The 26,703-nt window shown below is 38.8% G+C and overlaps 2 protein-coding genes across 4 annotated transcripts; both read right to left on the bottom strand.

Moving 5' to 3' along the window:
- Window positions 1-191: 191 nt before the first annotated feature.
- ak7b (adenylate kinase 7b) lies at window positions 192-10,483 on the bottom strand. 2 transcript variants are annotated; one of them, XM_015350296.2, is made up of 18 exons: window positions 10,349-10,483; window positions 9,878-10,054; window positions 9,067-9,175; window positions 7,785-7,879; window positions 7,456-7,566; window positions 7,215-7,298; window positions 7,035-7,123; window positions 6,796-6,886; window positions 6,520-6,597; window positions 5,711-5,860; window positions 5,258-5,386; window positions 4,225-4,330; window positions 2,802-2,930; window positions 2,647-2,712; window positions 2,364-2,561; window positions 1,998-2,218; window positions 1,476-1,629; window positions 192-384 (listed from the first exon to the last, which is right to left on the bottom strand). In XM_015350296.2, exons 1-18 carry the CDS (start codon window positions 10,436-10,438, stop codon window positions 350-352), a joined length of 2,112 nt encoding a protein of 703 aa, XP_015205782.2. In that variant the 5' UTR covers window positions 10,439-10,483; the 3' UTR covers window positions 192-349. The 2 variants fall into 2 exon arrangements, with proteins under 2 accessions (XP_015205782.2, XP_006632319.2); XM_006632256.3 differs by having other exon boundaries at window positions 1,476-1,634; window positions 10,349-10,482.
- A 473-nt stretch (window positions 10,484-10,956) lies between these two features.
- On the bottom strand, window positions 10,957-21,800 carry galcb (galactosylceramidase b). Of its 2 annotated transcripts, none has more exons than XM_069192973.1 (17): window positions 21,579-21,800; window positions 21,079-21,147; window positions 20,012-20,075; window positions 19,334-19,447; window positions 18,857-18,996; window positions 18,520-18,558; window positions 16,721-16,851; window positions 16,261-16,416; window positions 15,850-15,974; window positions 15,346-15,473; window positions 15,046-15,135; window positions 14,868-14,957; window positions 14,408-14,552; window positions 13,137-13,321; window positions 12,733-12,892; window positions 12,352-12,428; window positions 10,957-12,170 (listed from the first exon to the last, which is right to left on the bottom strand). In XM_069192973.1, the coding sequence occupies exons 1-17, from the start codon at window positions 21,717-21,719 to the stop codon at window positions 12,027-12,029; spliced, it is 1,998 nt and encodes a 665-aa protein (XP_069049074.1). In that variant the 5' UTR covers window positions 21,720-21,800; the 3' UTR covers window positions 10,957-12,026. The 2 variants fall into 2 exon arrangements, with proteins under 2 accessions (XP_069049074.1, XP_069049075.1); XM_069192974.1 differs by lacking the exon at window positions 16,721-16,851 and adding an exon at window positions 17,614-17,741 and having other exon boundaries at window positions 21,579-21,799.
- Window positions 21,801-26,703: the final 4,903 nt, after the last annotated feature.

Raw genomic sequence — 26,703 nt, 5'->3', positions numbered from 1 at the left:
TCTTTTTAAAAATATATATATAATATCTTTTTAAAATGAAACTAAAAATATAGTTTTTATTTTTTTATTTTAAATCTAGCAACAAAAAAAAACGTATTCAGTCTTTAGGATCTACTGTGTTTCAGTTTTTCAGGAGCCTGTCTTAATCTTTACATGTTGTTACATAAGAAAGGGATAATCACCAAACAAAACATAGTTAATACAATTATATTGTAGTGAATGAAATTCTCACAAATAGAACAGAACACATTTTAAGGCACCGTGTGTCACTGATGTTTGATCCAGTAAGACAAAATTCAGTTGTCTTAAAGAGGTGGTTCTTCAGCTTAAAAACAGCTCAGTTGTTCAATCAATTTGAGGGTTGTTCTTGAACAGATATTCTGCCTGAAATAAAAAGATAAAGTACAAGTTAAAATGTAAAATATATTATCGAAAAATAATGTTCTGTAACAATTTCACTATACACATTTCCTTTTTTATTAAAGTACCCAAAGTTTGAATGTAATGTGATACAACATAAAGCCACATTTATTAATATTTAGCATCCTTTCATTCAAACCCCATGCTCCACCAAGACAGTTCTTTGGTATTTATATGTTCAAGTAGGGAGCTGCGTGCGTAGGCTGCAAAGGAACAAGTGAAGGTTTATTCCCTGCTGAAAAGAAAAGAAAAGGAACACAACGTTTTGGCTGTGGAGCCTTCTTCGGTTGTGAAGAAGATCTTCAGCCGAAAAGTTATTTTTCTTTTTTTCTCTTTTCAGCAGGAAATCAAACCTTGCTTGTTTCTTTTGTATTTATTCCTGCTTGGTTCAAATATACTGGCCAGTAAAACAATATCACTCTATAGAGGGTGGGGGGCCTTTTCTGTTGAATTACAGTAAGACTTTTATTCTGGTGTCAAGGGGAACCCCAGGAAAACACACCATCTACGTTTTTTTTTTTCGTTTTTCTAAAAGCAGAAGCTGGTGCGCGAGCAGAAAGAAGAGTCATTTTCTGCGCGGAGCAGGAATGAGCACAGTGTGACGTTCACTGTCCAGAGAGTGGCAGAGAGTGGCAGAGTATAGAAAAGAGTGGCAGAGTGTGGCAGAGAGTGGCAGAGTGTGGCAGAGAGTGGCAGAGTATAGAAAAGAGTGGCAGAGAGTGGCAGAGTGTGGCAGAGTGTGGCAGAGTGTGGCAGAGAGTGGCAGAGTATAGAAAAGAGTGGCAGAGTATAGAAAAGAGTGGCAGAGAGTGGCAGAGTGTGGCAGAGTGTGGCAGAGAGTGGCAGAGTGTGGCAGAGAGTGGCAGAGTATAGAAAAGAGTGGCAGAGTATAGAAAAGAGTGGCAGAGTGTGGCAGAGTGTGGCAGAGAGTGGCAGAGAGTGGCAGAGTGTGGCAGAGTGTGGCAGAGAGTGGCAGAGTATAGAAAAGAGTGGCAGAGTATAGAAAAGAGTGGCAGAGAGTGGCAGAGAGTGGCAGTGCCGAGGGGGAACGGTACCAGGAAGTCCACAGGGTCGTCGGGCTTCACCCTGCAGCACTGGAGCAGCCCCTGTGTGAGAGTGGGCATGACGTTCCTCATCAGGTAATTCCTCAGGGGCACCGCCTGCGCCTCCAGCTGCTCCTGCTCCTGCTGCTTCACCTCCTCCAGACGCCTGTTCTGGAGACAAGCAGCACACGGCACTGGAAATACTGTCCCCTTTCTATCAAGCACAACCGGTGACATCTGAGCACAACAGCCACTGGCTGAGAGAAAACAAACTGGAGTAAGGGCACCTGTGTACACTGGGGAATCTAATCACCTTTAGAATCTGAAAAACAGCAGAAGCAAATTGAGATCAGCAGTAAGTATATTTTTGTAAGGAAATGTTTGCTAATTTTATTTTTCTCAAAGTAGAACAGCTCAAAGACAAAATATTGCAAGGATCAATCTGGAAATAGTGAAGGGGGGCTTTTTCACCGTGACAAGGAGAGCACTCACAGTCACTCAGACACTCTTTCCTCTCTGGGAACTGGAACATACCCACTCTTCCCAGCGTGCCATTCTGTCTGCAGCCTCCCCTGCCTCCCTCCTCTCCCTCTCTGCCTGCTCGGCTGCCTCCCGCCTCAGCCTCTCGTCAGCATTCCTGCGCTCCAGCTCTTCCAGTTCCTCCACGGTGGGCCCGTAGTTTCTGGGTTTCCCAACAACTTTTTCAATCTGTTCAATCACAGCTGTGTATTCAGCATCGTCTCTGCTGGAAATATCTAAATATAGCCAAGATAGATACAATTTAAGGTAAATGACTAATTCACCTTCAACCACAATTCCCCACACTGGGGTATTCACTACACAGGTCATTTAGGCATCTCTGAAATGAAATATGTTAACCATGTGTGCTCCTAGTCTTACGGATGTGCTCAGGGTGAATTTCCAGCTCATCAAAGTAGTTGAGCACAGTTTCATCTTCAACGTTAGCTTCTCTGAAGGCTGCCAGGCGGCGCAAAAACTGATCCTGGGTGTAATGAGTCCCAGCAACCACACTCTCTGGCAGGTTCAGCACACGATTCTTTAAGAACTCATCAGTGGCATCCAGGGAGAAGACATACTCTGAAAGCAACAAGGGGAAAATCGTAATGAGGAACAAGGCTGAGCTGGAACTGTTCAAGTGCATGTTTGTAAGTCACAGACTAACCTGGTATGATTTTCTTGTCAAATGGAGGTATTTTGGATTTGGCATCCTCTGGTTCATCTTCATCTCCTAAAGAGGCAATAAATGCATATTACTTGAAGGAAATGCACTATTATAAATGTTTGGTGGGTATGAATTAAAAAAAAAGCAGGGATTACCATAGAATAGCTCTTTAGCTTGCTCATACGTCTTTGGGAAACCATCTAAAACAAATCCCTGGTTCTGACATGGTTTTGACTTCAGCTTGTCTTTCATCAGCCGGATGACATACTGATCATCTAATCGACCTGAGAAATGGAACAGCAAAAGAAAAAACATGACTGTGGCTACATGACAAGTTTTTATCAGACTACAACACAGTCCTGACTAAAAACGTATATACTGTAGTTGTACAAATTACAGCAAAAAAGGCTGGATTGGATATGCAAAAGACTTAACACAATCAAGAGTTATTCTATACAAAAATTATATTGTATACCAAATTGTTTCATCAACTGAATTAAGGGGGATATTAAAGTAAGTAGATTGTACAGTTCCAGAGTGTAATTTTCGTCAGTACACCACAATTCTTTTTAACAAAGCTGTTGGATCTTTCATGATGAGGTCTCATTTTAACATGGACTATCCTATGGTACAGTGCCCAGGGTCGGCCTTCCTAGGGCATTTGCTTGTTGGCTATTCTTTTCTAGTGAGAACAGTGCCACCAAAACCACTTCCAACAGCAACCTGTGTTTCCTCAGAGGTATCTCATCTAATGTTTCCAGACCTGCACTCTCAGGATCTGACCAGTGCCAAACCAAGTTAAAGGAGGGCAATTTAAAGGAGGGCAGAAGGAGATTCTTTTTTAATTTTTAAATATGATTCTTTTTTAATTTTTATTTTGCAGATTAAATGCTCCTGAATTATTATATATGAGCATACCTATATACCCTCCTTAAGCTTCCATGTAGCCAATTGAAAATGATTGCAGTGTTGCAGTACTGATAATGATACTAACACTGAGCAACTGTACCTACGATTTCACTACTTGCAAGATATATGTGGGGTTACAGTAGAGCTAAATAACAGCATGGAAAACATGGAGCCAGGATTGGTAGCTGTAAACAAGCTTGGACCCACTCATGAGCAGCGGATATCCAGCTAATTAAAATCCTGCCGGATCATAGGTGCTTGCCAGTAGAAGTGCCACCTGTGCTGACTAGGCCTAACCTCACGAGGCTCTGAGATCTAACAAGATCAGGTTACAAAGTGGTAGTAAATCTGAATTTACTGAATTGAGTCAATGCATAAGGAAGGAAAAACACCGACTGAAAAGAATGAAAAAAAACAACACGTCTCAGACTTGTCATTTAGTTTCAATTCAGGAACATTTCAATTTCTAAATTTAACTGTACTAAATCTTCTTTAGCAAAAATAGCTAAAGAATAATGTCTACCTTTATCCTGAAACATTTGTGCTGTAAACTTTAATAAGATCCATTTTTCTTTGTTTATTCCCTAGATCTTCACAGTTCCAGATGTGCAGGCCTATGATAATCTCAGACACGTGGGTGACTGATTGATGAAGAGCTGCCCAGATTACCTGAGTTCTGCTCCATGTTTTCCTTCAGAGCCTCCAGGAGCTCCTGTGCTCCTCCCCCAGATTCTTCACCCTCATTCTCTCCCTCCTCCATTCGGGACTGCACCTCCTGAGATAAAACCACACCAGTGAAACGCATCTTTATTACATCGACATAACAAGTTCAATAAACACTTTTTGCATTGAAAATAAATATTTTCTTGTGAATACAGCTGAAGCATCATGACTTCTTTTTTCATAGCTTCAATATCAAAATGCTTTTTTAAGCTTCACTGTGACAACTAAGGTTATGTTCATGGGCTTCCAAAATCAGGTTCAAAAAGTGATGACTTCAGTGTTTGGTTCAAGATGCTGAAATTGGATCTTTCATGGAAGTTAGAAACTCTGGTGTTAATTTTGATTCTGTGTTGTCAGATGAAGCACAAGTTATGAATGTCTCAAGAGTCAAGAAATGTTCTGCGTATCTGATGTTGGAGTACTGCTACATGCCTTTATTTCATTAAGATTAGACTACTTTGATTTCTTACTTATTTCCTAAATAGGCCTCCAAATTCCAGAATTCTGCTGCTCATTCACTAACTAAAAGTACCCTGCATTAACTCCCATTCTCTATAAATTACACAGACTCGCTGTGAACTTTAGATTGGACTTTGAAGTTCTCCTGTGCCTGTCTAAAGGTAATTTTAAGGGCCTATTGCAGGAGAGTAATCACATTCTGAAACTGAGATCTACTCTTTCAGGGTTTCTAGCTCTGCTGAAGACCAGGCTCAAAACAATGGGCAGCAGAGCCTCCTCTGCACAGCTCTGTGCAATTTACCAAATCGATTAAAGATTTTGCGACTGTCAACATTTTTAGAACTCTCACAATGACCCATCTTTTCATTATAACTTTGAATGTATAATTTAGTTTGACTCTTGGTTTTACTATGATAAATTGCAGTTTATAAAACGCTGCTTGTGTGTAATGTGTGTGTTTTTGTAAAGCAGTAAGACTAACAATATTAGAAAGACGAGATATTGCACTGTCAGAACTTACAAGCTTTGCAATTGCTTCCGTGATAACGCCTTTAATTTTAACGTGATGCAGCTTGTAACATTCACAGATCTTTTCTGCCACTGTGCTTTTACCAACAGCAGGAGGGCCAAGGATACAGATTTTTATTGGCTGCAAGAAATACAACAAATGTCATACAAAATTAAACATCATTTTTACTTGTGGGCTGAGGTACATATGTTCAGTTAAAGCCCTCAGGCTGAAACCAATGCACAATTCTCTCAAGCCAAAAATACCCAAAGGGATAGAAATGCATCACACATAACAAAAAGATTTGTATAGAGAAAATTAGATTTTTTTTGTTCATGACTTTTTTGTTTTTTGACACACTTGTGCCTGTAAGAAAAAATGTTTTGAAGGCCAGCTGGTACACATTTATTCCATTCTTAATGGCGGGGACTCTATCTTAACTGCTCTGTGAAGCAAGTCACTTACCAAAAGCCCTCTTGTTTGTTTATATTCCTTAACTATGTGTTCTATGTTTTCAATCAGCCCAGTCTCTGTCACCCAGCGGATATTAAAATTTTCTTTCAGGAAGACAGTCTCCATACGTAGGCTCACTGCAAGGGAGTCAATGTCTGCTTGCTGAGATGGGGAGAGAAAGAACGAGAAGTGTGTTATGTACAGTACAGTAGAGAAGAGCACTTCAGTTTAGTCTTAAAATTTTGTTATATTTGTCTACACTGTTGTGCAAAAGTCTTAGAAATCTTAGACACAACCTGGAGTTACTATAAACTGTCAATAAACATCAGCAATTGACTTACAGCTCCCACTACTATTTTTAAGCCCTTTTTAGTCCATAAATAAAGTAAAAGCAATTGTATTATTCTATTGTTATAACAACCTTGACTCTTATTAATATGGTTTAGTCTGGGTGATTAAATCTGGGTGAGAAAAAATCAAGCTTGCCATTAATTAATCTTTAACTCACTCATAATCTTCAAAACCACACACAAACTATACATCTAACAGATTTAACATCTAATGTCGTCATTAACATCATTTATTCCACTCTACACATCTATTAAACTGAAAGGCAATTTTCGTACTACAAAATGCAAATCTGTCAGAATCAACTGTTAACATACAATAAAACAGAAAAAATCAAAATATACATTTTATCTTTCAACTTAACTAACTAGGTCAAATTCAAAACAACATGAAGGGCACTGCCACATGACTCTAATTGTCACCATACATATGAGATGAGTCTTCAGTAGTATTAAGAGGAGTAACACACACACCATTAACTCCCTGTTGAGGAAAGCGTCTTCTTTAGGCACCCGCTGTGTTTTACCAGGTCCAAGCACAGAGCTTACAGTCTGTTGAAAGAACAAAGTAAAGACCCAGAATGCATTTCCCGGGACACAGACAAACTGTGCTTAATTCAGTGCTTAACATTTTTTACAACATAAAAAGATTAAAATATCAGAGAAACAACGTGTCTCTATTATCTTAAAATACTAATTATTAGTACATTTGGTAGAGAAATTAATATATGAATGCATGTGAATCCACACCTTCACAATGTCTTCTAACGAATTTTTAGAATCATCCACAGCTAATAAGTAGTGAGTCTTTGGCTTGTGATCTATAACATTCTGGATCACTCTGAAAAAAAACAGAAAAGGCACAGCCTCAGTCATCAACGAACCGAAAGCTCACAGGTATTCTGCATCCAGATGTGTAAATACACACTCGTGTACTATGTGCAAAAGTTTGGAATGCAAAGTGGAAAACAGGAGTTCAAGCAACAGACCCTGCTAGGTCATTGATATGAATGGTGGGGATGATGTTGGTGCCCTGTCCAAAGACTGGAATCGACGGAAGCTCTCCCAGCCATGAGGCCTAAAAAAGAGACCACATGAATGTGAATGTTAGTTATCAAGCTTCATCATATTATTAGTACTGTTATTATGATGCTGTTTATAATGTTGACCTTGAAAAAGAAGTGAAAGATCTGCTCCCCCATTCCATACCGAAGGCCAGAAGCAACAACATAGGTAGACAACCTGGACTTTTTCTGTAATACAACACAATTATTTATTGTCAAAGGGCACACAAACAGATTTCAGAAAAAAAAACAATATATACAATAGGAGAGTTGTGAACCGAGTTTCCTGAGATGACCTGGTAGTGGATCTATTCTGATTCCATGTGCTGTAACGGAAGCTGCTTACTGTTTTGCCCAGTTTAATGACCAACTTCTCAGTGCTGATGTGATCTTTAAAATTGGGATGAGGTCTCCTCCTTCTGTAGTCATCCTCAGTAAAGGGGATTTCTGGATCATCCTAGAAAACAACAGCAACCACCACAGAGTGCTGACACTGCCATATCATGTTTGCAAGTGGTCTCAGTTTACTTCTTAATCTAATTTCTTGCTTTTCCTCAGGTTTGAACCTGTTGCAGCAATTGCACATTTTAGTGCATTTGTCTAAAAGATCAGATTTTTGTTAAGATATGAAAAAGAGCAATTAAAAGAATAAAAACAGGGCTGTAGTTTACTTACAGGATCAACAGGTTTGCTAAGTGCCCATGTCATCACAGTAGATATTAAGATGAACATCTTTGGGCTGCTGAAATTATCCAGTTCTGAATGCAGAGCTGAAACAGAATTTAGTCAGCAAAAGCAATATTTATGTGAATTTCAAACAAAGTAAAGGTGCACAGTGTGGTATAACATTTACTTACAAAGCACTTTTTATGCACAAGGTTCAAAACACAGAAAGTAAAAACACAGTAACAGAAGAAATAAAATGGGTCTAATTAAAAATGAAGAAAGTCAAAGTTAAAAATATTATAATGGAATTAAAAGCAAACTATTATGAATCAGCTTAAGATCAAAAACTAATTTTTAAAAGAATGACTTAAGTATACTTTTCTAGTCACAGGAGGCAAGCTTTTTAAGACGATTAGAGGCCCAAATTAGAAAGCAACTTCTCCTGTTCTTTTTAATCTACTCTGGACACTTGCAGTAGCAGAGAAGGTCACGATCAAGGAAAATAAGATCACTTTATTAGCCATATACAATTTCTTGCATTAGGAATTCGTCAATTAACTGACCTCAGTGCCTCCTTAGGCTCATAGGGAGACAACATGATTGCAAAGTAAGCCAAAACTCTGAGTAATTTGTATGCAAGCAAAGTGATTCTAAATTAAATTCAATGTTTCACTGAAAGCTGGTACAGAGTATGCAGTAGTGAACTAATATGTTGCTTTATGTTTTGGTGAGATCACTAACTAAGAATCTGCGTTCTGTACCAGCTGTAACTTTGATATTGCTTGATTGGTGACACAAGTAAACAGAGCATTACAGCCAAATCTGTATTAAATAAAAGTATAAGCTTCTTTCTCAACACCAAATAGTGATAAAACAACTGTCTCAACAAGGTTGTTAATTGCAAAGGATTTTGAGACATTTAAGTTTGATGTCAAAAGCCATAATGTTAAATAAGTAAAGTATATTTTGGATTTTAGAGAGATGTACTATTGCACATGACCAGTATAGGTGAAAAATAAGGATTTATTATGGATTGTTCAATAATACTTGTACTCTTATTACTTATCTTTTACTTTAATTTTCTGCAATAATAGAGATGTATATCTGTTTCATTCATCTTATAGCTTATTGCTTCAATTCCCTTCCATGACAATTATGCATAAGTAATCTCGCAATTCACCATTTCTGTTCTAACAACGCATATAGAGCAGAAGATCAAAAGGGCAGAGAATACGTCTGTGATAGAGAAAGGCAATAACTTCACCGTTTCCAAACCTATGTTAGTTCACACCTGAAATTGCCCAGGATGCTTCATCCACCTGGTCAGCATTTTCACTGATGTTGTAAATTACAACATCACATTCCATGAGACGGTCCAGCAGCTCTTCTCGAGTTGAAATCTGTAATGATACCAAAAAGCATCAACAAACATGATTTGTTGAAATCTTGAAACAAGAACAGAAGATGAAACACAAACAAGAGGAGACCATTCTGCCTGTCAAGCCACTGGAGCTAATTAGTTACTAGCTCACTGATCAAAGGATCTCATCCAACTATTTATTGTAAAAAGCAAGTGGATAGGCTCCAATGACATGGCTAGATAGCTTGTTCCTTACTCCCACAACCCTTTGTAAAATAGTGACTCCTTGATTGAAATTCTATTCTTTTAAGTACATATGCTAACATTCTGTTTGTCTTTTTGTTTCCCCACAAAGATGTACTATAAATAATGACTCAACATCAGCATGTCTAACTCATAAGTAGCCTCGCCTTGCTCAGCGTTTCCCATTTTGTATGTACCGTATAGTTTTGCTACCTGCATGTAATACTCTGCACTTTGCAAGTGTTTCCCCAGCCACTAGCATCATCATGGCAGTACATACTTCAAACTTGTGGAATGGAAAGTGAAAATGGAGATGACACTATATCTATTAAACATTGTTTCCACCTGAGGTATTGCTGTAATCATTACAGTGATCATTTGTCACTTGTCATACAGAGAAGCACAGTGCACATTTCAACATGTATGCTCCTAACACACAAGGAGATGCACCATGATGAATGCCTTATTTTTTTTTATTTATAGATGTGTTCTGACTTACTGAATATTCTTCTTGTGCAAAACCTATTTTTTTCTCTTCTGGTTTAGAGACGGTTCCAACAATCTGAAAAGTTCCCTCTTTAGGTTTGGGCAGCTCATCCTGAGCTGCTTTTTCTTCCTCCTCCTCCTCTCCCTCGATTTCCTCCAAGGACGCTCCGACAGCACAGTTGGAAAGATACTGCAGGTCAAGGAAGAGAGAACAGGTGCTCTTTGAACTGTTCCCACTGCCGGTAATATCCTTCCTATGGTGCAACTCCATGCCAAACAGCTTTGTCTGCGGAATGTTACTGTCCTAACAGGTTTCTGGACACAGACATCACTTAAGAAATACGGTTACGAGCTAAAGAAGCTAATTCTTAGTTTAGATTATCTCACACGATTATAAAAAGAAAGGATGTATTAACTTATTTCGCAGGTTTTTTTTTTCCTCGTCCGCAAACCCGTGTCTCCGGAGCAAACTCTTATCTCCTACCTTTCCAATATGCTTAGAGGTGTAGGTGTCGATCTGGTTGATAAACACTCGTTTACTGCGAACAATGTTTTCCTTCTCCTCGTTCGCCATGCTGCTCTGAGCGAGGACCCCCGTTACTAAGTAAACAGACGCGGACTTCCTGTTGCTAGGGGTGCGAGAGCCCGCGGGGACCGGCTGGTTGCCATCCAGTCACCTGCAATGCGCTTGAACGCCAGGAGGTGGCACTAGACAGAGCAACCAGGAGCAGAACTGTGCTCCTACAGTATGGCCTACTCCGTGCCAGAGGCTGGGGATTGTCTAGAATCGCTTTGCTCCCGTTTTGTTAAATTTTTAGATGCCTCTGAGCAGATCACCTGCAAAAAAAAAAAAAAAAAAAAAAAAAAACCCTCTCTCATTGCACAAAATTCACCTCCCAGAATCGTTTTATTTTAAATTAAAAATTAATTTTCAACTGACAGATCTAATCTTGCTTTCCTGTGCTTCGTGGTTATGTTGAAGTGAGCACAGGCATTACTGGTGCCTGAGAGTAGGACACTACTCTCTTATATTGAAATAAAACACAAAACCCAAACTAAACACTTTTAAAGTTAAGGTGAGACAACACAGAATCGAGTGACACCAAAACACCACAATTTTATTAATTGCAGAAAAGGACAAAAGGCAATATATATATACAGGATTATAATTTATAGTAAAAATATCCCTTTATATACACATACAGTACCAGATATTAGACATTAGAGTTTGAGTCAATGGATTGCTAGAAAACTACACACAGTACTGTACATCTCTCTCTGCTATAACTTCATAAAATCAAGATTTCGCCTGTGCTCCAATCCCACACGTGGAACCCAACACCTGAAGGCTGAATAATTTAACAAAGACTTCCATCCCATTTGCCTGGAGAGAAGCAGCCCCAGCAGAGCTGGTTTGTAATGTGTGGCAGCTGGGTCAGTTCAAACTGAAGCCTCATGTATAACATTCAATGCATTCCCCAACTCCAGTACGTGTGCAATTTCAACATTACGAGCAGTGTTGTTCTTAGGAAATAGTTCATTCAATCCTCATATTTTTTTTTACTTACGATGGTTTCCTGAACCTGTTCAAGTCATTAAAGGAATTGTCTTTAAAACGAATGCAAACAAAACTAAACTGTGTTGTATAGGTTTCTAATGTATGTTCCTTTGACATTCCCGTATGTTTTTCTATGTCAAAATTATTCTGGAATTCCGAGAGTGCTGTCTTAACAGTCAAGGTCTTGGACAATATACATCAGATAAAACCGTTTGCCACATAAACTACAAGATGAGGACATATTAAAGTATATTTGAAACTATTCTAAAAGGTGTACATTCCCTTTAAGAAAAAGGAACTTAGCTTTGTTTTGTTCTAAAAATAAAATGTGCTTTTAAGGCAGACAGAGCAAGAAAGCTGTTAAGTGCAAATTTCCTACAGAAAAAGTTTCAGAAAAAACATTTAAACCAGTAGTACTTTTATATAAATTGTTCTGAAGAAAAAAATGATCAAAGAGAAACACATTTCAAAGTTCATGATTCAAAGTTCAATGCAAACAAACCCAACCATTTCATTAGAAACTGTCTTTTTCATAAGCAGATCTAATTACAATGAGCTTCATTATGCACGTTATCGGCCTCATTAAAAGGAGAGGTAGATGTAATCAGCTGGCATCTACGCTGAAGTTGTCAAACTGCGCAAACTCGAACCCGAGCGTGCCTATAGCCGCCCAGCCCTTCTCGGGACCCAGGATGGTCACGTTCTTCCACAGCGGGTATCCGTTCAGCATTCCCCAGGCGCGCTCCCCCTGCGCACAGAAACACAAGTGAACACGGGGGGGCACAAGCGTGAGCATCCATCTCACCCGTCTGCGGCTTCCTCTCCCTCTTTCAGTTCCAGGAATTCTACTGCCCGACCGTACGGAGAAACAATTACAGGCTGTGGTTTGCTTATCCAAACATGAAGCACGAAGGCTTCGCAGAACGAACCTCGATATTAAGCGTTAGGGTGTGCCAAACCCCTGCTCTTGTTCCAGACATCCCCGACGCAAGTACCACCTGTCCACCTGGGGGAGACAGAAACGCTTTGGGTCAGTTACTCGTCTTCACAAGCACCTGAGAAATTAGCCATTTTTTAATCACTTGGGAATTTTAAATGCAACATCTCCTGATGGGAATTTGTTACTTAGAACAAGAAATTGCTTAATATTTCAATAACATATCCTTCAAAGCATTGTCTTTTGCAACAGTGATATCTGCTTATTAATTCGGCCATGAGACTGCCAGTGATAACAGAGCTTCTGCAGGATATTCTTTTTTTCTCTCCTGGATTTTCAGAAAGGGTCGATTTGAAATGACATAACAACTTACGGAGATCATTAGTGACTCTGTAAGTGCCATTTGCGAAGGCCCAGAAGAAAATGCCTTCTGCATTTCTAACAGATTGTCCTCCTTTATCCACCCTGCCAGCAATGAACACGCCTCCTGTGTTAGGCTTTTCAATGTAGATGTCACAAGTCACAGACATGTTCTGCCTAGAAGACAGGAGACAAACCAAGTTACCATACGACTAAAACACACTGCATGTAAACACAAATGCACCTTTGGTGCCCTTTTTGATAAAAAAACATGGCTTTAAGAAACTGGGGGGAGGGAGGCATGAGTTTTTAAATAAAGAAAAACTCCCCCAACACCCTCCCAAAAGAAAAAAGAGACGAAAATACAATCCATATGCACTAATTTCTAGAGATGTTTCAGGTTTAATAGCACAGTACTTGCCATGTGTGATCTCCAATTACACTGATGGTCTGGTCAGCATCTGCTGCCCAGGTGATGGGGCGCTGAGTGACCACCTGTCGCAGGGTGAACACATGGTCTCCGGGATCACTCATGTTGATGAAATATTCAAACACCCCCGTCTGGTCAGCAAAGTTTGGAGCCTCAGTGAAGGAGGGGTTACCTACATGGACAGGCAGGCAGACTTCAACTTCATGAAGCATTTCAGCCGCAAGGACAGCAGATGGGGACAAACCAGTTACAAAATTAAAAGTCCTACATATGTCTCATGCAATAAGGATTGTCTAAATCAATGTGCAATACAAAGGCTAATCATTTCACTCTGTTTTAAAACAGGTAAACTACTGTGCAATAATTCAATAAGTCCCTTTTAAGAAATCCTAGACCAAGAAATTAGACGGAGATTAGACCCAGAATGACAAAAATGAAAAGTGACAATTAAAAATAACAGACTGAGACAGTCACACTCTGATATGTTGTGCATTCTTTAATTACAGACCTAAATCAAAAGTGAACTGTAAATTGACAGATTTTAAAAAATGCAACCACATTAATGACTTTAGTCAGAAAGAGGAAGACGTGCTTCACTTTTGCAGATAAAAGCTTCCTGTACCACTTTCTGTTCTACTTACAGTTCTTCGTAAAGTTCATATGTAGGTGTATTAGCGCTTAAGAACCAGTTCCAACAGATGTTTCAGAAATTTCTCATCAAAGCACATTACGATTTTAGTAAACCACTGTGCACTAAACCCTTTGTGTTTGTATTAACCAGCCAAAGTACCGAGCCTGTCAAATTGCCTTTTTAATTAAAAAAAATGTTTTTAATTCATCTCAGCCCTTTTCATCTGCATTTAAAACCATTGTCTTTTTAAACATTTTTCTTCATGCTATGCAAAAAATGGAACTGCCCATTTCAGCAGCAAACATTTTATGCCCCTACTGTTAAACAAGGGATTTTGATGAGGTAAAGGACTTATCCTATGTGTTTACCAAAGCAAAACATCATGCAGTTAACACAGTTAATACATAAAAGTAGTCATGTGAGGCAGAGCACCAACTGGAGCAGGAGCAAAGAGCAAAGAGCAAAAAGCCAGGCAAGTAATGCTCCCGTCAGCTGGCACAGGCTGGTTATGCAGGAAAACCTTTTTTTAAAGATTTAAGTATGTGGTAGAGTTTCACTGCAAATACTTTTGAAGTACGTTTTAAAGGAAAAAGTTTCTCCCAACTTGTTCTCTCCCTTAATACTCACGGACTTTGAAACCATCCTTGTAGTGTTTTGGGAAAGGAGACGAGCCAGGTGGCTCAGGGTAGCTGCCCTTCTTGCCCGTGTTTAGTGTAGTTAAAGTGTAAACCTCGTCCACATCCAGCTTCAAAGCAAAGGACCCATTGGAAACCTAAAAAAACAATCCTGCAATTTATGACTGCCGTTACTATTAAGATCATAAAAAGCACCAACAAATCATGCAGCAGAGTAAAAGAGAAAAATCTCCAAACGCAGGCTGGAGAGATCACAGAAAGTCAAATGAATGCGGCAACTCATGTTTCCTTGCATTGTGGCCTGATGACAACAGGGCAGGAGCTTCCGAACATCTGACTGCTTGTTTCATTTCCATGACCAATACAGGCCACGCTTGTGAAAAGCCAAGCGTGATCCTCAAGTTCTTCTGAGAAAATGACAGAACAAGCAAGTGCTTTTAATAAGTCTTTACCTTAAGTGGGTCGAGCTGTTTGAAGAAAGTAGATTTATTCGTTTTGAAATCAAACCTGGAGTACCATACGTGAAGCATTGTTAGTCCAGCCTAAAATAAAACCAATATGCAGTTTTTAGCTTGCAAGCAGATTTGCGCATTGGCATATGTAAAACAAAAAAAGTCTTCCGATACTTACAAAAGTTCCCTTCAGGTTGAAGATTGCAGTTTGGGCAGAAACATTGAAGACGGGGAGAGGAGGTCTGATACAAACTGAGTGATCATGTGTCTGCAAAATAAAAGAACAGCCTTGTAAATTAGGTTCATTTCAATAATACAGCTTTGGAGGTTGGATGTTGATAGAGACAAACTGATATAAAAAACTAAGAAAACTGAAAAAGTATTAACAATAACATTGCTAAAAAATCAGCCTTTAAATTATGTTTCCCTAAGAAAAAAAGCCTCTAGGAAACGCAAGATACAGAGAGATCTAACGTACCATGGTTTCAATGACCATTGTAAGATTTCCTAACCCATCTGTTAGTGCCACATAGCTGCCGCCGCTGGCCAGGTGCCCAATGGTCTGGAGATACGTCCATCCTGGCTGGGCAAACTGTGTGGTGTGGGCTGAAACACAAGAAGCCTTTAGCAAAGCCCCCCCAAAGTTTGGAACACATCCTCCAATCTGTGGTGATTCGGCTACTGTACAGCAACAAAATAACCACATAAATGTCTCACAATATTTTTTGTGTAAGACACGGGTACAAATTTGTGTTTATGCAGGCGGCCATCTTACTGGAGCATTCCAAGGGAAGTGTTTTGCAGGGCGCCATTAAGGCTATGAACCCTTAACCTTCCAGTTACAGGTCCAGAGCCTTAGCTACTACCGTTAAAACAAAATTTACTTTTTTATAATTAAATTTTTGAGCCCCTGGAGAAAAAAAAAAAAGGTCTTCAAGCCTGGCTTATCAGCTAAAAGACAAATGGAAACTGTTTTATTTACCTGTTATCCATATGGGAGATTCCACCAGGTAGTGTCCACTCCACGGCTCCTGAGCTGTCATCAGCCCATCACGGCCAAAAGGCAGGTCCTCATAATAACTAGCAACCAGGTTCCAGGATATAGTACTAAAAAAAAAAAATCAAAGATTTCTTTACAGGACACATGTATCTATAGCACACACAATAGATCACAACTTAAAACATACAAAACTTCAGTTACATATAGAGTGCAAAGTTAATGTATCCTCTTTTTAAAGTTGGAAAAAGACCCACCCAAACTCTTTTTAAAGTGCCTAACCATATTCACCCGGAGTAAATAAGTTAACAATTACTGCCATTAAGAAAATAAGGTCTTAGTGGGAATTAAAATCAGGTAAACTTCAACAGTCTGTAGTTGTAAACAAAAACTTACGCGGTCATTCGTCCATTAACATAGTTCTGATTTAAGATTCGAGCCCAACACCCTCCTCCAACATCATCATTAAAAGTGCTGTAATCTTCAGAGGACCACAGCTTCTTCTGTGTTAAAAGTGCTTCCATCACTGTTGTAGTTCCTGGATAATGGGCCCTAGAAAGAAAACGGAAAGCTTCTGTTGCAACTGAAGGGATGAAGGATTTTACATTTGTATTTATGCACTGTTACGAATGTTTGCACTTAGAATTCTCCAATACACACCTTGACATGTTTCAGTACTAATGCAACCCTAGAACAGGACTTGTGAAATGTTTATAAGTCTTTTGTGAGTATTCTGCACGACTGTCCTGTCCCGTACTTTACTGACAGACTAAAACAATTTATAAATACAAAAGTTTTAAACAACACGTCTTCCAGAAGAGCAGGAAATCATGGGAAAACAATCTAGAGATCATACCCTATGACATCAACCACATTCAGGAGCTCTGCATCAAGAAGCATGTAAAGTGAGATGGGTTCCCACAGGTTATCACTGGCAATTATTTTAACCCGTTCCAAACCACTCTTATCCAACGTATAGCGCAGGAGCTTGTACCGGGAGAGGGAGGGAAAGAGAAAAATGCAAGAAAATGACTCAGGATCAAAAGAGTCAATTGAATTCAACTGAACTGACCACTATCTCAGCTTTCCACATGCCATAACGCTAACCAGTTACACAGGTAAAACAGCTACTTCACATTTCTTCACAGAAATAAACACAAAAAAGTATTTGGTAGAAAGTATGTGAACAGAACACTGTGTCCTGTGCTTAAGGACTGTAAGTCAAAAGCCCTTTCGGGGCAGTACTGCAGATCTTCAGCAACTTGAATAAACAATAAAACAGGGGAGTATAAATCAGCCACCAACATTCAGATACAGGTAAACTGATGAGACACACTTAAAAGTCCTCAGTTTACCAGATTTTCAGAAAGATCAGCCTGAATGACACAAAATAGCAACTCGACAACCCAAGAAAAAAGTCCTCTTCCTTACTTTCCAAAAATCACTTCACAACTTGGGATTTCCAATTGCTGAAGGCATTCTAAATTTTTTCATGATACTTCAACTTAAAAACTCCTTTTTAGTAATGTCAAATGTTTTACTAAAAACCAAAAGCAGCTGTCTTCTGTGTGTGTTGATTACTAGGTATGATGACTCCACCATGCACTCCCTATGATGGTCTACACCAGGAAGTACTAATCAGTCATCACAGAGAGACAACTACAAACGGGAAACAGTGCAAAGAAGCTAAGCACAGAAGCAAGATCTTTCAGATGTTTTCTTAAAGAACCCTACATTCCCTTTACTTACCCTATAATCTCAACGGCATCATTGAGGTATGGGTCTACTACCATTTTACTGGAAATCTCCCAGTCTCCATCTGCTGCGATGATGCCCACATTGGTTAAGCCAACTCTATCCAGAGAGTCACGAAGAACCTTAGCAATAGACACCATACAAGCAAATTACAGCTCATAAAAAGGACACAGAGCATCCTAGAAAAGTCACAGTAAAGCAACTGAGTGTTTTAATACAATTCTAACACTGGAAATGCTCATAAGCCTGTCGATTTCAGGACATGTGAAAAGCAAACATCAAATTTTGATGGAATCATTGTTTTTGTTGAAAGACACATATGGACCACATTTATGCTGCTAGCACTTTCACAGAGCCAGGGGGAGTGGCAAGGTCTTAAGTCTAAAACATTGTATCAAGTTCTCATTTGCTGCTGTGGTCTGTAATAAACACAGCAATTAAATATACAGACACAAAACAGGAACTTCAGACAAACTACCGATTATTACTGTACACTTAAAACACTGGAAAGGTAACATTTCAGAGTCACAACTCAGTGAGTCAAGACAACTCTAATGTTTTTGTTATTGGAACACGAAACTCCATTTCCTCACCAGGTTCAAGCAAACACGCCAAGATAAAAAACAAGATTCCATGTCTACTACATTGGAGCACTCAGCCTTCTTGTAACATGGCAAGTGTACTTAAACAACTGCATGTGGGTCATTCAATGCAGTGCTGATAAAACAGAAACTTGTCTCACAAATTAACTGCACTTTCCAAAGCATTTATATTATCTTACAATGGAATCAAATGTTGGTGGCTGATTTACTTTTTGTAATAGTCCAAAGGGGTTTGCAATTTAAAACCATAACAAAAAGTTAAAATAATAATTAAACATTGACCATTCTTTTTACATACCTTAATATACTTGTTGTCAAAGCTCTTTTCATTCCATATCTGTATGAAACAAAAAGCGATTATGACTTTTCTTTAAAGCAAACTTTGAAAACTTTTCATTTTTTCCCTTTGAGGAAGAGATACAACATTTTCCCCTACTTTTGACAATGTATTACTCATGCCTTAGGGAATAGACAGGATTTTGGAACGGATTCACTTCCGCAAGCCACCAGGCTGGGAAGACTGAAATGACTCATATGTCACATCAAGAAAATCCCTACAATACTGCATTGTATATGCTAATGTACAGACTAAAATTAAATATAGTAGATAATATGCAAAACAAAAGTGTACACACCCCGATATAATCGATGTCCAGGTCATGGTACTGTTTGGCTCCAATAATCCAGGACACGACGTAATAAGCAGTGACATCAGGGAAGTCATAGGGCCAGTTCTTTCCTCTGCCCACCCATCCAGGGAAAGCCCAAGGCAGCCCTTCAGAGAGAAGCAGCATCACTGCCTCCTGCAGCCCAGCACACAAGCGAGCCCTGCCCTGCGATCAGCTCCCTTCACTTTACCCCTCACAAACCTCCCAGTACACTTCACTGAACATATACCAGTTTCTATCAGCTCCACAGACAAAACATCACCTGGACCTACAGGAATTACATGAAAAGGGAACTTTAGAGCCTTACCTGCCTCAGCAAACAGATTAATATCATGCACTATAAACAAAACTAAATCCTGGATGAGATACATTATTGCTGATTTTATACAGGGGTTAAAAGAGATGTCCAATGCCCACGTAAAGTGCAAACAGTATATTTCTCACCGATAAGTGTTATATTTGGGTTCCTTTTTTTCGCCTCCCTCATTAGCCACCACTCGTATCCCCGGAAGTAGTTCTCATCATCCTCGTAGTGCATGTGAGAGGGCTCCGTGCCATCTGCCACAAACACACACGCGTGCATCCAGTAGGTCACAGTCCAGCTTCAAGCACAGCTAACAGATTTACTTTCATTTATAGATGGTTATAGATATTTGTGCCTAGAAATATGCTGTTTAGAATAAAAACTGGCATGCCGCAGCAGCATTGCAAACTCAATGCACTCTATAATGGGACCGGATTCATGCAGGCAAAGTATTGACAAAACCATCCCCATTTATATCTGCAGAACCCAATGTGAAACGCCAATGAGAGGAGAATGCAGTTAAAATGGAGAACACTTTGTTTACACAGAGGATTGGCACAAGCTGCCCAACCATGTTGTTAAAGCCGGATCTCTGGCTTCTTTCAAGAAACGGCTGGATGAGATTTAGAAACGCAAACACACAGGCCCACAGGGGGGCATTCCTTAAACATGGCGCACTTCGAGAACTATCAATTTCCTTACACATTTTCAAACAGGTGCATAGAAGTGAAAGAAACTAATCAAAGTTGCAATAATGTCTAATTGGCTCAATTTGTATACTTTTTCCTAACAACTCATATTAATGTACAAAATAGTACCTGTAGTTTGTGCATCACCTCCAATTTCAACTTTCAAAATGTGTAAGGAGGCTCCGAAGTTTGGCTAGAAAAAAGGGTGTTTTATTAGACTTCAGGAAAGTATGAATACTCGACTATGCAAGACAAAATGAAAAAAAACTTCACGTCATGCTCTGTCAATGTTTAATGATAAAAATGTGCAAATGTGATTATGAAAATTACTTATGATTATGAAATCCCTCCTATATAACCAACCAGCCTACTGGCAAAACGAGCTACAAAGAGAAAAGTATTCAGATTGCAGCAGACCCTGTTCCTGAATATAACAAAGTCTCTGTAATTTTACATGGTTATAAAATTCAGAAATCAGAAAAACACAATCTTTTCACACATCTCTGTCAGCATTTGAGCACTTTACTAGGGTGAGGAGCCAAGCTCTGAACACCAGACAAACATGCCTTTCCGAAATGCTCACTACACAGAAGCAGTTAAATTCTAGAAATTCCAAGAAGCCTGAACTACAGAACTAAGTAACCACAGAAAGATGATAAGGAAATTGTGTGGTAGGCGATTTCAGATGTTTTGGCTCCCACCGCAAATACAGGAATTGTGAAGTGTGTGACATTTTCAAAAAGAGTTATAAGCCAAAAACATTTGAAACCTTGGTCCTAACCGATTCAGTTTAAACAAACAGCAACTCTTTTCAAATAACATCAACCACACCACAGGTCACCTCTTATGAAAACCACATAGTAACAGTTGTGTATGTCAGATGGAAATTATGCTTCCCTCTTGGACACTTTCCTAGCTGACAAGTGTCGAAAAGAGAACTTGTAAATTGGAGACCATAATGATCAGCCTTGAACTCTTAAGCTATCACTTAACACTTGAATCAATTTGAATACTAGCACATCGATTCCCCGTAATCGATGTTGAGGATCTTCAATAACACTACATACAAGACAAAGAAAAAATGCACAGGTTTTTACCCACTTCTCTGTTTATTTTGTGTACTGTATTTAGCATTAGAAAAATGACATATACTATTATTTATAATATTATTATGGTATTTGTAGGCAAGCAAATACCTTAAATAAGTAGTCCAATATCTGGCCACGATAAGGCTCGGGATAGTTGACGAGAAGACGCGATGTTGCCTAAAAACAAACAGAAAACGAGATAAAAAAAGGGATTCACGACAAACTAAAGTAATAATGATTTAAAACGTCACCTTCCGAGAAAAGAAGAAACAAGGAAACAGGTTTGACGAGGTGTGCTAGAGGCATTTTGCTCTTTTTTAAAAATAATATATGCCTAAAATGTGAAGACAAAAACCCTTTTGCTATTCTCTGTAATGTATTGTATATCCATTTAATATCAAGAATTTCGCAAGCTTTGCGGAGGGTCGTGAAACATCAACACGAAGTGATTGAAACAAACCACTGCCTCCACACACACACACTTAACTACATATTCGTATGCTAGAAAGCGAAACGAGTGCCTGAATGACCAAAGGAAAATTGCTGCACTCAGGCCTTTAGTTTTTATAGTTCTGATCACAAGCCGAGCGGTATAACACACTCCTCACCCCTCCGCCACTCAGACCGCCAATGCCATCAAACGTCCGCCCCAGACCGATCTGATCATCCACAATATAGCTCTCGGCCCCGCACCGGCACCGGCACGAACAAGCCCATGCAGTCAAAATCGATAGGAGCTTAACGATCATCCTGCAGCAACACTAACGACGAACTACCCAGCTCCCTGGCCAGCAAACCCCGAACACGAAAATCATATGACCCGCACCCATGATCATGTGATGAGGAGAGGTTTCAACCCGGAAGGGAGTGTGACGTCACCGGCCAGCAGCCTCTGAGCTGTAAAGTTACAGTACAGCCAATATTATTTTTTTCCTTTTACATCAGTGCCCTTAGCTTCCCCGTGTAACAGCCGTAAATTCAAACAACACCTAAAAGAAATTAAAATGAAGGCGTTTTATACAGCTGGCCTCTGTCTGCATCAGGTGCATCAGGCTGAAGGACTGCCTAGACAGTCGTGTCAGCTTCCTAATAGTGTGTTTTTATAGCTGCAGTGTGTCCCATTCCTTGGCCTGCAGCAGACCTTCACCCTGGGCATCTGGTTTTCATTCAATATGAACTCCTTCTTGATTAATCTTGTTGAACTATAATTGACCTATTTTCCCCCCAATAGTTTCAACACTTAGATGGCAGGACAGGGTTAGAAATGAGCATAAATGCTGTGCTGATGCTGGGTTTCAGAGCTCCTCACATTTAGGGTTATTTTAATGAGAAGGTAGAATTTAATCACTGATTCTGCACATCATTAGAGTGCGTCTTAAGCACAGAGAGTTTGACAATTCCCAATTGTTACTGTACATCATTGATGAATTGGGGGATGGTTACTGTTAGAACAACTTTTTAACCAAGTTGAAACTGATCTGAAACTTCTTTGCAGCATTACACATGAAAGAGATTATTTCTCATACAGAGTACAGAAAGCAGTGGAAGACATGCAACTCATAAAGCTGAAGGTTCAATGAATTTATCTATGGAGCTTAAACTGAGTCAGAACCCAGAGAAGAAGGCACTGAGTCATTGCTGGGAGTGTTGAAAAATAAAAACATGAGCACAGGGAAAGACGGAGACACTGTACTGAGAGGTGTCTGCTGGAAACATGATTCAGCCAGACCTGTCCCACGTGTCAACTGCTTTATTGACAAGGAATTGTGTTTGTCTTATTTGTGGCACGTCACTCGTGGAGCTTATGGCTGTTTGCAGCTTCTCCAGTTATCCCCTTGATTATTTTGTTTTATGTATTAGGTGCCATAATTAATTAATTTTAGTAGTTGACAAAAACATAAAAGGGAGAAAGGGACTGCATTGATTAAATATTAAAGAACGTGCCTCAGCAACATGAGACTTTGATGCTGCTCAGGTGTCACACATGGAGGTAAGAAGATGATGTGAACAAGGAAATGTGCCTGGTCAGCCAACTCACACACCAGGACAGGTTTCTTCTCTCTGGCTTTCAGCCCATCCTTTACAGAAAGGCACAGTAAACTTATCTTTTGTACACCAGCAAATCAAATAGTCTACATGAGTAAACCTGTGAAGAAAGAGCATTCTATATAAACCATGAGGAATCAACTCAAAAAGAACAGAAGCTATAATTTGATTTTTTTAAGCAATGTGATAAATTCTCACATTCAAGCATGTCAATGTCACAACTAGTGGACCTGAAGAACAAAATCACCAGCACTATAAAATTTACAGAATGTTCTGTCAAGGGGAAATTTTATTGATGAAAAAATAAAGGAAATGAAAAACATTTTTTTAAATGCCAAGATCACAAACTAAAAATCATTTTAAAGGTTTTGCTTTTAATAATTCCCAGTCTCATAGCATTCCCGTTTGCTTACAGCATTACCTACCACGCTTTGAGCCCTGATAAGACCCTCCTTCAAGGGAAGGATAGCTTATTGAAACAGTGCCAGTATGAAGTCTCAGAAGCTTTTAGAACTTGTAAAGCTCTTTTGGTTATAATAGACAAAAATTCAATACTGTATATGTTAAAATTGCTGCATTTCCTCAGTGATTTAGCTTAAAAAGGAATAATGAGTATAAATAGATGGATTGTTAAGAAGGCATGTTTCTTTCAGTGAAAGCTTTTCATCCGGTAACTTGTAATTTGGCCCATAGCGAGCTTATATTAAAGATAATGAGCAAGAAACTGCACAGATGTCTCTGGGTAACAACGAGTGAAAATAAGAAAAGGAAATATCAAACCTCGGCCTTGCTTTCAATGTAAGACGGACTGAGTAAGCCGAGAAGGACTATACTTGAAATTATTCTCTCCAGTCACTACCGTCTCCCCGAAACTGAATAGTTGTTTTTCTTATGGAAACATCATTTTTTAAGATGCTGAATAAGAATAAGAATAAGAAAAAACAATATGAAAATAAATATATGTTTGTAATTACGGCGTTTTGTAGTTTCACGTACCAAACAGCATCTCTCCTGTGGGTACAACAGCGTCCCCCTATGGTGAGCAGAGAAAATAACTTGAAATGTGACCATAATGGAACCACATTTTTAAATACTCATTAAGAGCATTTAACAACATGATAAAAAGTCATTATTACAATAAGGAAGTAACAAAAATTCTGTGTAACGACATTTAAAAAAAGGGTAACTGAATTGTAGAAAACTACAATGATTTGTACTCTAAATAAATATTGTGATTTGATTTCCGGCATGATCTCCGAGATCTCTCACTGTTAAGTCCTGAGAACAACATCCAAAATGCCACTAGATGTCAGTGTTGTTCCAGCACAATTAATTTCTTATTGTCACAGTCCTGATAATAAAAGATCTATAAACCTGAATCTCAGTATGTTGACATATCAGTATGGCCTGTTATTCTCAGAAGCGGTTTGGATCAAGATGAACAGCTCCTATTTGCAATCAATATATCTCAATTTTCAACAAATAAAATACCTTGTAAGAGCAAGGGAAAACCAAATGCATCAAGAATGGATCTAAAAATTGGAGCTCAATCCCTGAATTTAAAGCTACATTGTATCAAAACCAGAAATGGTAAAAAAATATATAATTTCAAGTCCAGGATGAAGATGAATCGAAAACCAGAATGAAGTATAAATGTGTCTTAATCTTAAAAGAGCAACCTGGACCCAAGGACACACCTAAATGCCAAGAGTTTGAAGAAAAAGAGTGGGAGGCTTGTATTTCTCTAACACTGGTAGAGCATGAACACTGTGCCAGCCCATGTGGTGGATTCTCCACAATCCACCAGCTAAAAGCATTAAGAGGCTCTTATGTCACTAAGTTACTTGCATCTGTACTGCAAAAGTGCGCTAAATGTCCTCTTCTCATTTTCAATCTTTGTAGTTTAATGTTTTTATATGAATTTAAAGTAAATGTGTTGTACAAAAATTGTAATTACCTATTTCCCAACTGGGCCAACTGTGGACAAATTGTCCATCTGAACAGAATAGACAATATAGAATAGTCAGTGTGCCCATAGTGTTACATGTTATATGTCTGCCTGCTCATGGGTAATGTAATGACTAGTGCTGTTATGACCTTTTTGCACGCTTTACTGTATATGCTCTACTCCATTACTGTTATGTTTGATTTACCACAACAGCATAATTGAAAATTGTACTCTTAAAGATAAATATAATGTCTTCTATTACATATAAGATGTATATACAGATGATTTATTAAATTGATTCAGAAGTTCAAAAAAGTTAAAAGTTTGAGGTTGACATTTGATGCGGATTTCTAAAGCTGCTCTTTTTACAGTGTTTTTCGTATGCATTAAAGGAAAACACCTGGCAGGTATAACATAAACAATCCATCACAGGTCTGAGCTGGTGAAGAAATGCTGGACCACTACTGATGGCAGTACTGTAAATACAGACAGCATTGACAGATTGCAGCTGACACCATCTGTGATACACAGCAAAGCTCCCAGTACTGTGGTCAAGTACTGGGGCTATTGTGAATTTCACAGAATGGAGTTAACAAATATTATTACCATAGCCGCTCAAGCCAAGCCTTGAAAATAGTTACCGATTTTATATTTGATAAATCATCATTTTGTTACAGGAGGAATCCTACACAGAATCTAAAAGTCATTTTGTGATAAGACTAAGAAACTATCTCTCAATGAGAGATCATTATAACCTAATTTAGTGGCTCTCCTGACTATATATTCATGAAAGTGTCAAGTAATATGCAGCCATTTATTAAATAATGCTGCTAAGAAAAAGCAGGAAGACCCCCGAAATGAACTTAATTTGGAAACATTTATCTCTGTTGCATGATGCTGATTGGAATAGTTGCACAGTTGAAGCATCTTCTTCCCTGCCAAAAACAAGATGAGAATTTAAGGGATATAAACTGAAAAATAATAGTCAATTATTCTGTTGTAATACATTGGAAAAACAAATACAATATGGGACTCATATTGAATGTCTGTATTTTTATTTCTTATTGTCATGTGACCCTGGTCTGACCAAACATTATTTACAGATGTTGGCACAGTCCTGATAGAGAGGGAGCATGTCTTTGAAAGTGAGTGTTTCAGGGTTTGTGCCCTCATACTAATAGGAAACGCCTGTGATAGCTGTAGCACTATAAATAAAATATGAAATAGAAATGTTTAGCAGTGAGACTGAAAACAAACCTGTGACTGGTTTTGAGAGTTAAGCAAAATGTTTTTAACAGCTTGTGGTTGGAGCCGTCATTGTAAATCACAGCTGTTAAAACAGGAAAAAAAGGCTGAGGAAGGGGTGAGGAACTATGACGTGCAGTGTAGTGCTCTTTCTGATGTCTTGTCTTCTTCAGCATTGAGAAGGATTGTTTAGGAGCCCTAAGGATCTGAACAGACCATTCAGATTCACAATTTTGAATTACTAAAGTGTTCGGTGCTGCTGAAAATGTGATTTGGAATTGCAGGCTTTGACATATACTGTATGGCATCTCACCTACACTGTGTGCCCTACAACCTATAAACTGCTATTACCTGCACTGTACTACTTGGATCAGTTCAAAATTACCTTTTTTTTTATTCAGCAATTTGTTGTGCTGCATGCATGCATCAATATCACCAAGGTCATCATCATCAACACAACCATCATTAACGTTATTTTCTATACATTATTTAAT

Source organism: Lepisosteus oculatus, chromosome 8 (assembly GCF_040954835.1).
Source record: "Lepisosteus oculatus isolate fLepOcu1 chromosome 8, fLepOcu1.hap2, whole genome shotgun sequence".
Classification (NCBI taxonomy): Eukaryota; Metazoa; Chordata; class Actinopteri; order Semionotiformes; family Lepisosteidae; genus Lepisosteus; species Lepisosteus oculatus.
This window is presented reverse-complemented; position numbering and strand designations above follow the sequence as displayed.

Coding starts and splice junctions, on each gene's coding strand:
- ak7b (XM_006632256.3), bottom strand. CDS start 10,438: ATGGCGAACGAGGAGAAGGAAAACATTGTTCGCAGTAAACGAGTGTTT. Junction 5,387..5,710: donor AACAAACAAGAGGGCTTTTG/GTAAGTGACTTG, acceptor TATTTCTTGCAG/CCAATAAAAATCTGTATCCT. Junction 1,635..1,997: donor TGGCACGCTGGGAAGAGTGG/GTATGTTCCAGT, acceptor GCTTGTCTCCAG/AACAGGCGTCTGGAGGAGGT.
- galcb (XM_069192973.1), bottom strand. CDS start 21,719: ATGATCGTTAAGCTCCTATCGATTTTGACTGCATGGGCTTGTTCGTGC. Junction 18,559..18,856: donor TGGACATCGATTATATCGGG/GTGTGTACACTT, acceptor TGTTTCATACAG/ATATGGAATGAAAAGAGCTT. Junction 14,553..14,867: donor AACAGCTCGACCCACTTAAG/GTAAAGACTTAT, acceptor TTGTTTTTTTAG/GTTTCCAATGGGTCCTTTGC.